Source organism: Pleurodeles waltl, chromosome 1_2 (genome assembly GCF_031143425.1).
Source record: "Pleurodeles waltl isolate 20211129_DDA chromosome 1_2, aPleWal1.hap1.20221129, whole genome shotgun sequence".
NCBI classification, from domain to species: Eukaryota; Metazoa; Chordata; class Amphibia; order Caudata; family Salamandridae; genus Pleurodeles; species Pleurodeles waltl.
In genome coordinates this window covers 1,344,198,759-1,344,210,974 of record NC_090437.1, presented here as the reverse complement: position 1 = coordinate 1,344,210,974, position 12,216 = coordinate 1,344,198,759, and the positions used below count along the sequence as shown (strand labels likewise).

At 48.1% G+C, this 12,216-nt stretch overlaps 1 protein-coding gene across 1 annotated transcript in view; it reads left to right on the top strand.

Moving 5' to 3' along the window:
* LOC138252353 (myosin-IIIb-like) overlaps positions 1-12,216 on the top strand; it is a 407,650-nt gene that overhangs the window by 74,154 nt on the left and 321,280 nt on the right. The window contains exon 2 of the mRNA XM_069205730.1: positions 2,396-2,461. Within this exon, the coding sequence (XP_069061831.1) occupies positions 2,396-2,461 (66 nt within the window). The remainder of the gene's footprint in view (positions 1-2,395; positions 2,462-12,216) is intronic.

Sequence of the window (12,216 nt, the reverse complement as noted above, 5' to 3'; positions counted from 1 at the left end):
GGGCTAAGGGGTCCCTGAACCGGTGTAGACTGGCTTATGCAGAAATGGGCACCATGTGTGCCCATGAAAGCATCTCCAGAGGCTGGGGGAGGCTACTCCTCCCCTGCCTTCACACCATTTTCCAAAGGGAGAGGGTGTAACACCCTCTCTCAGAGGAAGTCCTTTGTTCTGCCATCCTGGGCCAAGCCTGGATGGACCCCAGGAGGGCAGAAACCTGTCTGAGGGGTTGGCAGCAGCAGCAGCTGCAGTGAAACCCCAGAAAAGGCAGTTTGGCAGTACCAGGGTCTGTGCTACAGACCACTGGGATCATGGGATTGTGCCAACTATGCCAGGATGGCATAGAGGGGGCAATTCCATGATCATAGACATGTTACATGGCCATATTCAGAGTTACCATTGTGAAGCTACATATAGGTAGTGACCTATATGTAGTGCACGCGTGTAATGGTGTCCCCGCTCTCACAAAGTCCTGGGAATTGGCCCTGAACAATGTGGGGGCATCTTGGCTAGTGCCAGGGTGCCCTCACACTAAGTAACTTTGCACCTAACCTTTACCAGGTAAAAGTTAGACATATAGGTGACTTATAAGTTACTTAAGTGCAGTGTAAAATGGCTGTGAAATAACGTGGACGTTATTTCACTCAGGCTGCAATGGCAGGCCTGTGTAAGAATTGTCAGAGCTCCCTATGGGTGGCAAAATAAATGCTGCAGACCATAGGGATCTCCTGGAACCCCAATACCCTGGGTACCTCAGTACCATATACTAGGGAATTATAAGGGTGTTCCAGTAAGCCAATGTAAATTGGTAAAATTGGTCAATAGCCTGTTAGTGACAATTTGGAAAGAAATGAGAGAGCATAACCACTGAGGTTCTGGATAGCAGAGCCTCAGTGAGACAGTTAGTCATAACACAGGTAACACATTCAGGCACACTTATGAGCACTGGGGCCCTGGCTGGCAGGGTCCCAGTGACACATACAAATAAAACAACATATATACAGTGAGATATAGGGGTAACATGCCAGGCAAGATGGTACTTTCCTACATACAGTGACAAATTAAAAAGCAGAGAGAGCATAAGCACTGAAGTTCTGGTTAGCAGAGCCTCAGTGACACAGTTAGGCACTACACAGGTAACACATTTAGGCCATAAACTATGAGCACTGGGTCCTGGCTGGCAGGATCCCAGTAACACAGTAAAAACACGCTGACACACACTCACTAACAGGCCAAAAGGGGGTGTAACCATGCAAGAAAGAGGCTACTTTCTCAGAAAAACAGGAGGAGGAGGAAGGCAAAAAGTCTGGGGATGACCCTGCAGAATGGGCCATTTTCAACAAATACATTTATTTATGTCTTTAACAGTGTGTTAAAAGTTCATTACATGCGCTCTCCTAGTAATGAATTTTTCTGGCGCGCGCTGTATTTAATTAATAATGTATGAGGTGAACTGAAACAAGTGTCCATGTCCAGGACCTATTTTATATTTTAAACCTTCAATAAATGTTTGCAGATGAGTGATCAACGAGCAGGGGTTAATATTAATTATTTGAGATTTGGTGAACTCATTAAAAACAAAGTTCAAAATTGTACATCCAGGTCCCTTTTACAGCTATACCTTGCAGAGGACATACTTATCCCCCACTTGTGTGCAATAATACTGGATTAAATCCCCTCTCCCTGATCGCTGTGAGCGCACAAGCAATAGCTCACAGCAAGTGGCACACGGCCGGCTTGGCGCTAGACAGAGGTAAAATATTGGAGAGAACATTGGTTGAGAACTAACCAGTTAGTACATAGGGCGGTTTACAAAATAAGATTCTGGCTCAAATGTGCTACCAACATAGTAGTAAATCTGGCCGTAAAATAAAATTACGCAGCTGTTCTCTCTGGACACGGCCTAACTCCTGAAAGTTTCATTCAGGTGACATGATGATATATATATATATATATATATTTTTTTTTCTTTCTTTCTTTATATGTGGTGGTGTCCTGTGTACTCATGAACTTATTAGCTTTGATGGCCTCTACCAAATGTATAAATAAATATATGTACACACTAATTACCTACTGGCAGTTGCCATTGTATATAGTTAGGACCTAGTTTCCATAGGAAAAATGATTTTTGTTTTGCCAATACATTTGGTGCCATTTGACGAATCTTCACATATATGTATGTGTGTGTGTGTATATATATATATATGTACTACTACGAATTAAAGATTGTAGTAATGTTTGTGAAGGTGCCTCTTTCCTGTAGGAGGCGTCCCTCTGGTCGTTCCTAAGTGCTGTATTTTAATCCAGTGCTCTATTGACAGAGTGTACATATAATAATTGATATGTTTGTATCCTTCTGAAACTAAGTAACTTAAACAATAAAATTATTTTTCCACAGACCTATATTGGAGACATCCTGGTGGCCATTAACCCCTTCCGATCTCTTCCTCTCTACGAGAAGTCGGTAAGTCTGGTCTGTCGGCTTGCGGGGTTTACAGGGGGCGGGGCAGCACGCGGGGGGATTTAAAACTTACCTCTGCGCCGCTGATTCTCTGTTGGCCAGGGTGCTTCCAGGCAGACTGGGAGCCTGTTCAGGCTCTACTGAGCCCGGCAACACAGTGCAGGGCTGGAGAAAGCACACTGTGCATGTGTTTGGCCGGCCCACGACTTTTATGTATGTATATATATATATATATATATATATATATATATATATATATATATATATATATATATATATATATATATTACCAGTGCCTTCGACTACTTTAAGTGACTGGGCTGGGGTCACAGGGGATTGTTGCTATTACTATGCATGTGTCAACAGAGGCAGTACCTGAGACACTCCCACTACATGGAGGCCGCAAGCTCCCCTCACCACAGTTAGTACGAAATTAAAACAGTTTTATGGCAGAAACAGTGTGGAGGATTTTGTCTTTTTAAGAAAAATGAAAATGAGTATACAATCTATATATATATATATATATATATATATATATATATATATATAATTCACATAAAACACTCGGACTGCAGGAACACCACACAGCGGTCCCGGGTGGGCTCCGAGAGGCCCTAATAAATCCTCCAACTCTCCTCCAAATAACAGGAGACCCAGGACACCTCCAAGGTGCAAATCAATTTATTTCAGCACACAAATCCAACGCGTTTCGGCAGCAGCCTTACTCATGGATGGTATCCTGCTGCCGAAACGCGTTGGATTTGTGTGCTGAAATAAATTGATTTGCACCTTGGAGGTGTCCTGGGTCTCCTGTTATTTGGAGGAGAGTTGGAGGATATATATATATATATATATATATATATATATATATATATATATATATAATATGTATTACCTAGTGGCAGTTGCCAGTAGGTGGTTATAGTTAGGACCTAGTTTCTATAGAAAAAGTATTTTTTGGTTTGCTAATAACTTTGGGGCTGTTTGACGAATCTTCACGAAATGTTCAAAACTTATACTTTGCCACGTTCAGCTTCTGTCTGGAAAGTTTCGGGGTGATCTGTCAAGCGGAGACGGAGAAAAAGGGGGGGTCCCAAAACATGTTTTCCCTATTTATTTTTCCATAGGGCCTTTAGACATACCTACTGAATTACACACAATTTGGCACAAATGTAGATTATGTTGCACAGATCATGCTTTGCGTGATTTGGTGTAAATCCGTTCAGTAGTTTTGGAGTAATTGAAGGCCAAAAAATATAGCTATAGGAACACGGATCCTCTGCGGATTCACTGACGGTTCATCTGCGGATCCACGTGCCGATATGATCAGCTGGCCGCAACTTGACAGGAAAGTTGAAACTGTTATTTTGTTTGTCGCATCGGCTCGGAGGTCGGAAAAGAAGAGAGAAAAACACATAAGGGGTCAGGATAGAGATTTCCTGACCCCATAGGGGACACAGAGGGCTCGTGGGCAAAGACTGCCCAATTATAGTTAATGTATTTTTTGTCCGATTTACGGATCCATTCGCAAATCCACTGGGGATTTTGTTAATACAGAAAAAAATTGAAAAAAAACAAAACACCCACTGTATCCGAACTCATGCCGTGTGCAGGTGGGGTTTGGGTGCATGCAGGGAGGGAGGGCCGCCGGGTGCGGCCAAATCCCGCCGCGTACAGCCTTCGGCCGCTGCTTATATTCACGTCTGTGCATGCTAAAAAATAACCCATAGAAATCCACTGAAAAAAACAAAGGTTACAGGGACGTTTTAGTTAGGTTCAGAATTTACACAGAAAACCATAGAAATTCAGCAGTTATAGTTATTTCAAATAACTCTTAACTATAACCCATGACGTAAGGTAACTGTAACTGGCGCCCTCGCCATGCACAGTTTCGTGAAGAATAATATTATTGCAAATGTTGCAGTGATAATTTGAAAGATGCCATAGAAGGTGTCATAAGTGATAAAATGTGGGGTGTTTAGCAGTGCCTGGCGAAGGCGTGGGTTTTAGTTACTTAGGGCACGGGTTCTAGTCGTTACAGGCAGTATGCGGCTGGGGAAAACCAAACTATGTGGCAGGGTTGATTGTGTGGCCAAAAAGGCACATTACTCAGTGTACTAATGCACATTTTAAGATAGTTTTATTATTTTCACATTTTTACATGTTAACACTGTCTTAGAGAAGGGTGTACCTTGTTAGCACCATTTTACACTGAAGTACAGCGACTGAAGGTGACCAGTCAAACTTTGAGAAGGGCCTTCCACGATGCAGCAACTGACACGTTGTTGTGTTTTAGAAACGTTCAAACTGTTTGAGTTAGAAATTAATTTTGTTTTGTTAAAATCTGTAGCAGGTGATGGATTACGTCACAAATGTGGCGAATCCATAATTGTGTGTAATACACTCCAGCCCCAGGATCCCCGAATCCCAGGTGCCCTGCTGACAGCTCTACAGGTCTGCCCGGGTCTCAGACTGATAGCAACTTATAACGAGCATTGAAACAGGTTTATATTGAGCGCTACATTCATGTCCTTAACTTTACTGGTAAAAGATTGACGATATCTGAACAATTTGTGTCAAGATGTTAAGGTAATCCATGTCAGTGACTTGGTTCCTCTTTATATTTCACGTTTTACATCATTTGCACTTGAGTGTTAGCTGTGTTCAGGAAGTTGTGTTTTTTGTGTGCAGCAAACGTCTCTTGTATAGCGCTACGTTGAACTGAGGTGCCTTGAGGAGGTACTACCAGACCACAATCGAGAGCTCTGGATGGAGGGCGAAGGCACTGCACATCTCTCACAGTGCCTGAAAGAGATCAGAATACCTGGTCATCAAATCCTTGGCCTCTCTGCCGAGCGCACAGAGACAATCATTGACAAAGCCAGTAGTCCTGGCTGGTTTTAGATGTATGCCAGTTGTCGTGTTCTATATCTGGATGCAGGAACAGAAAACTCGAGGAAACGCCAAAACACCAGTCCGATGGCACGCTATGGAAATCATAGAAACATGGTTTGTTTTAAGCCACGCCTATGACTACAAACATCCTGTACGTTTTACAGACCCGCCCAATTGTTTCATCTCACATAAAGCCCTTAGCGCTATGTTAATAAAAAAGTAAAAACTAGTGATGGCACAGTTTTGACTCCTCTTGAGGGAAAGACCATGTCATCCACCCTAAATAATAAATCATTTTTTTATTTTTTTATTTACAGACAGCGAGCACTTTAAGGAAACAAAAAAGATCTCTTACTATCCATATAAAAATTCTGAACTGCTTGTGTCTCTGATCTGGAGAAACAACACAATGTAAGCTTTAGATGCGCTATTTTGGGGCACTTGGAGGGATGGGGTGCAGAGGTCCTACAGCACACGTGGTGCCCCCTGGAGGCTGATGGGGCGCTCTCAGAGCGGGGGCTCCCCTGGGTAATACACGATCAGACTCCAGGATCCTGACAAGAGGAGGAGGTGATGGGGGGAGGTGGAGGCTGAGGAGAGCAGAGCCCGAGGAGAGAACACGAGTGAGAGAAAAGAAAAGGAAGGACAGGACAAAATAATGCCAAAGAAACCGCTGGATGAAACCAGAGTAAAGAAGTGATTGAAGGGAAGAGAAGACGTATTTCAAGGAGGGTTGATCAGTGGGGAGGGGGGTGATGGGCATGAAGTAGAGAGGATGAAGATGATGGTGTGAACGGTGGATGAAGGAGGAGACTGAGGAAGAGGCCTGGATGGAGCTTGAGACTGATGACCACAAGGAGTGATGGGCGGGGAGGGGGTTGGGGGGGGGGAGGTTGTGGGGGGGGGGGGGGTGTACCGGAAGGTGCAGGAGGCTGACCTGTGAAGGATGGCGATGATGATGAGGAAGGAGGGTGGTCCCAGGGAGGGTCATTAACAAATGATCAGTGGAGGGGGAGGGGCCAGAGGAGGGCTGTGAAGAGGCTGGAGGGCAGTGGCAGAGCCAGAAGGAGGAGTGATTGACCCGGAGGGTGATGGATAAAGGAGTGGGGAGACTGTTTAACAGAGAAAGTTTAATTTGTGTTTCCTCTTTGTTCCATCAAAACATTCTGCTCAGTCAAATCACAGCAAAATAATGGTTGTAAAGATAGCCCCCAGAGAGAGTAGGAGCTCCCCAGCAGGCAGGGAGTGGGGTGGGAGGACGTAGAGGGTGAGAGGAGCAGGACAACAGGGAGGAGTGGAGAGGATGGACGGTGAAAGCAAAAAGAGGAAGGAGACAGAGGAGGGAGGAAGGGAGAAGTGGAGAGAGCAGAGATCAAGCGCCTAGACTCAAACCTCTACAAATACACAGTGAAAGTGAGTAGAGGGGGCGGCGGTAGGTCTGGTGTGCGGCTTACATCCGCAGGAGACTGCCACGCATGCCCAGAGCACTCAGACTCCTGGAAGACTCTGGACAGCAGCACTCAATCTTATGGCCCTTACAGATCCCAAATCCTGTAGCCGGACAAATCCTGTATCCTGCTCCCCCCTCCCCCCGTCCAGCAGCCACAGTCCAGGCCCCCCCCCCCCCCCACCCCCATCCAGGCCTGAGCCCCCTATAGGAAAATACCATCTTGCCTGACATGTTAACCCCATATTTCACTGTATATATGTTGTTTCAGTCTATATATCACCTGTTTGTGTTCCCTGTGTGATGCCTAACTGTCTCACTGAGGCTCTGCTAATCAGAACCTCAGTGGTTATGCTCTCTCTTTGCTTTCCAAATTGTCACTAACAGGCTAGTGATCAATTTCACCAATTCACATTGGCATACTGGAACACCCTTATAATTCCCTAGTATATGGTACTGAGGTACCCAGGGTATTGGGGTTCCAGGAGATCCCTATGGGCTGCAGCATTTCTTTTGCCACCCATAGGGAGCTCTGACAATTCTTACACAGGCCTGCCACTGCAGCCTGAGTGAAATAACGTCCACGTTATTTCACAGCCATTTACCACTGCACTTGCGTAAAGTATAAGTCACCTATATGCCTAACCTTCACCTGGTGAAGGTTGGGTGCAAAGTTACTTAGTGTGTGGGCACCCTGGCACTAGCCAAGGTGCCCCTACATTTTTCAGGGCAAATTCCCCGGACTTTGTGAGTGCGGGGACACCATTACACGTGTGCACTGTACATAGGTCACTACCTATGTACAGTGTCACAATGGTAACTCTGAACATGGCCATGTAACATGTCTAAGATCATGGAATTGTCACCCCAATGCCATTCTGGCATTGGGGGGGCAATTCCATGACCCCGAGTCTCTAGCACAGTACCCGGGTACTGCCAAACTGCCTTTCCGGGGTCTCCACTGCAGCTGCTGCTGCCAACCCCTCAGACAGGTTTCTGCCCTCCTGCGGTCCAGGCAGCCCTGGCCCAGGAAGGCAGAACAAAGGATTTCCTCTGAGAGAGGGTGTTACACCCTCTCCCTTTGGAAATAGGTGTGATGGCTGTGGAGGAGTAGCCTCCCCCAGCCTCTGGAAATGGTTTGATGGGCACAGATGGTGCCCATCTCTGCATAAGCCAGTCTACACCGGTTTAGGGATCCTCCCGGCCCTGCTCTGGCGCGAAACTGGACAAAGGAAAGGGGAGTGACCACTCCCCTGACCTGCACCTCCCAGGGGAGGTGCCCAGAGCTCCTCCAGTGTGTCCCAGACCTCTGCCATCTTGGAAACAGAGGTGTTGCTGGCACACTGGACTGCTCTGAGTGGCCAGTGCCAGCAGGTGATGTCAGAGGCTCCTTCTGATAGGCTCTTACCTCTCTTGGTAGCCAATCCTCCTTCCTACGTAGCCAAACCTCCTTTTCTGGCTATTTAGGGTCTCTGCTTTGGGGAACTCTTCAGATAACGAATGCAAGAGCTCATCAGAGTTCCTCTGCATATCCCTCTTCACCTTCTGTCAAAGGATCGTCCGCTGACTGCTCAGGATGCCTGCAAAACCGCAACAAAGTAGCAAGATGACTATTAGCAACCTTGTATCGCTTCATCCTGCCGGCTTTCTCGACTGTTTCTAGGTGGTGCATGCTCTGGGGGTAGCCAGCCTCCTTTCTGCACCAGGAGCTCTGAAGAAATCTCCCGTGGGTCGACGGAATCTTCCCCCTGCAACCGCAGGCAACAAAAGACTGCTTCACCAGTCCTCTGGGTCCCCTCTCAGCACGACGAGCGTGATCCCTGGAACTCAGCAACTTTGTCCAAGTGACTCCCACAGTCCAGTGACTCTTCAGTCCAAGTTTGGTGGCGGTAAGTCCTTGCCTCCCCACGCTAGACTGCATTGCTGGGTACCGAGTGATTTGCAGCTGCTCCAGCTCCTGTGCACTCTTCCAGGATTTCCTTTGTGCACAGCAAAGCCTGGGTCCCCGACACTCCTTCCTGCAGTGCACAACCTTCTGAGTTGTTCTCCGACTTCGTGGGACTCCCTTTTGTCTCTTCGGGTGGACTCCGGTTCACTTTTCTTCTAAGTGCCTGTTAAGGTACTTCTGCGGGTGCTGCCTGCTTCTGTGAGGGCTCCCTGACTTGCTGGTCGCCCCCTCTGTCTCCTCATCCAAGTGGCGACATCCTGGTCCCTCCTGGGCCACAGCAGCATCCAAAAACCCTAACCGCAACCCTTGCAGCTAGCAAGGCTTGTTTGCGGTCTTTCTGCGTGGGAACACCTCTGCAAGCTTCTTCACGGCGTGGAACATCGTTCCTCCAAAGGGGAAGTTCCTAGTCATCTTTGTTCTTGCAAAACACCAAGCTTCTTCCATCCGGTGGCAGCTTCCTTGCACCATCAGCTGGCATTTCCTGGGCTCCTGCCCACTCTGGACACTCTTCTGACTCTTGGACTTGGTCTCCTTGCCTTACAGGTACTCAGGTCCGGAAATCCACTGTTGTTGCATTGCTGGTGTTATTTTTCCTTGCAGAATCCCCATATCACGACTTCTGTGCTCTCTGGGGGTTGTAGGTGCACTTTACACCTACCTTTCAGGGTCTTGGGGTGGGCTATTTTTCTAACCCTCACTGTTTTCTTACAGTCCCAGCGACCCTCTACAAGCTCACATAGGTTTGGGGTCCATTCGTGGTTCGCGTTCCACTTTTGGAGTATATGGTTTGTGTTTCCCCTATACCTATGTGCCCCTATTGCAATCTATTGTAATTCTACACTGTTTGCATTACTTTTCTTGCTATTACTTAACTAATTTTGGTTTGTGTAAATATATCTTGTGTGTATTTGTCATCCTCATACTGAGGGTACTCACTGAGATACTTTTGGCATATTGTCATAAAAATAAAGTACCTTTATTTTTAGAATATCTGTGTATTGTGTTTTCTTATGATATTGTGCATATGACACCAGTGGTATAGTAGGAGCTTTGCATGTCTCCTAGTTCAGCCTAAGCTGCACTGCTATAGCTACCTTCTATCAGCCTAAGCTGCTAGTTACACCTCTTCTACACTAATAAGGGATAACTTGACCTGGCACAAGGTGCAAGAACCTCTGGTACCCACTACAAGCCAGGCCAGCCTACTACACCCCCCCCATTCCAGCAGCCAACACCTGAGTCCAGGCCTCCACCCCCCCCCCCCCCCCCCCCCACCATTGCAGCAGCCAGAGTCCAGACCTGCCCGGACTGTAAGAAAACATTGAGGGTTAGAAAAATAGCCCACCCCAAGACCCTGAAAAGTGGGTGCAAAGTGCACCTAAGTTCCCCAGAGAGCACAGAATTCGTGATAGGGGGGTTCTGCAAGGAAGACCAACACCAGCAAAGCAACCAAAGTGGATTTCCAGACCTGAGTACCTGTGGAACAAGGGGACCAAGTCCAAGAGTTGCAACAATGTTGAGAGTGGGCAGATGCCCAGGAAATGCCAGCTGAGGGTACAAAGAAGCTGCCACCGGATGGTAGAAGCTGTGGATTCTGCAAGAATGAAGAGGGCTAGAAACTTCCCCTTTGGGGGATGGATGTCACACGTCGTGAATAAGCTTGCAGAGGTGTTACCACGCAGAAAGACCGCAAGCAAGCCTTGCTAGCTGCAAGAGTCGCGGTTAGGGTTTTTGGATGCTGCTGTGGCCCAGGAGGGACCAGGATGTCGCCACTTGGATGAGGAGACAGAGGGGGCGCCCAGCAAGTCAGGGAGCCCTCACAGAAGCAGGCAGCACCCGCTGAAGGACCAGAACAGGCACTTGGAAGAGGAGTGAACCGGAGCTCACCCGAAGAGACAAAAGGGAGTCCCACGACTCCGGAGGACAACTCGGGAGTTTGTGCACTGCAGGTTAGAGTGTCGGGGACCCAGGCTTGGCTGTGCACGAAGGAAGTCCTGGAAGAGTGCACAGGAGCCGGAGCAGCTGCAAATCACGCCGTACCCAGCAATGCAGTCTAGCGTGGGGAGGCAAGGACTTCCCTCCACCAAACTTGGACTGAAGAGTCACTGGACTGTGGGAGTCACTTGGACAGAGTTGCTGAGTTCCAGGGTCCACGCTCGTCGTGCTGAGAGGGGACCCAGAGGACCGGTGATGCAGTCTTTTGTTGCCTGCGGTTGCAAGGGGTAGATTCCGTCATCCCACGGGAGATTTCTTCAGAGCTCCTGGTGCAAGAAGGAGGCAGGCTACCCCCAGAGCATGCACCACCACGAAAACAGTCGAGAAGGCGGCAGGATCAGCGATACAAGGTTGCAGTAGTCGTCTTCGCTACTTTGTTGCGGTTTTGCAGGCGTCCTGAGCAGTCAGCGGTCGATCCTTTGGCAGAAGGTGAAGAGAGAGATGCCGAGGAACTCTGATGAGCACTTGCATTCGTTATCTAAAGAATTCCCCAAAGCAGAGACCCTAAATAGCCAGAAAAGGAGGTTTGGCAACCTAGGAAGGAGGATAGGCTAGCAACACAGGTAAGAGCCTATCAGAAGGAGTCTCTGATGTCACCTGCTGGCACTGGCCACTCAGAGCAGTCCAGTGTGCCAACAGCACCTCTGTTTCCAAGATGGCAGAGGTCTGGAGCACACTGGAGGAGCTCTGGGCACCCCCCCTGGGAGGTGCAGGTCAGGGGATTGGCCACTCCCCTTTCCTTTGTCCAGTTTCACACCAGAGCAGGGCTGGGGGATCCCTGAACCGGTGTAGACTGGCCTAGGCAGAGATGGGCACCATCTGTGCCCATCAAAGCATTTCCAGAGGCTGGGGGAGGCTACTCCTCCCCAGCCCTGACACCTTTTTCGAAAGGGAGAGGGTGTAACACCCTCTCTCTGAGGAAGTCCTTTGTTCTGCCTTCCTGGGCCAAGCCTGGCTGGACCCCAGGAGGGCAGAAACCTGTCTGAGGGGTTGGCAGCAGCTGCAGTGAAACCCCGGGAAAGGCAGTTTGGCAGTACCCGGGTCTGTGCTAGAGACTCGGGGGATCATGGAATTGTCTCCCCAATGCCAGAATGGTATTGGGGTGACAATTCCATGATCTTAGACATGTTACATGGCCATGTTCGGAGTTACCATTGTGACGCTATACATAGGTAGTGACCTATGTATAGTGCACGCATGTAATGGTGTCCCTGCACTCACAAAGTCCGGGGAATTTGCCCTGAACAATGTGGGGGCACCTTGGCTAGTGCCAGGGTGCCCACACACTAAGTAACTTAGCACCCAACTTTCACCAGGTGTAGGTTAGACATATAGGTGACTTCTAAGTTACTTAAGTGCAGTGGTAAATGGCTGTGAAATAACATGGACGTTATTTCACTCAGGCTGCAATGGCAGGCCTGTGTAAGAATTGTCAGAGCTCCCTATGGGTGGCACAAGAAATGCTGCAGCCCA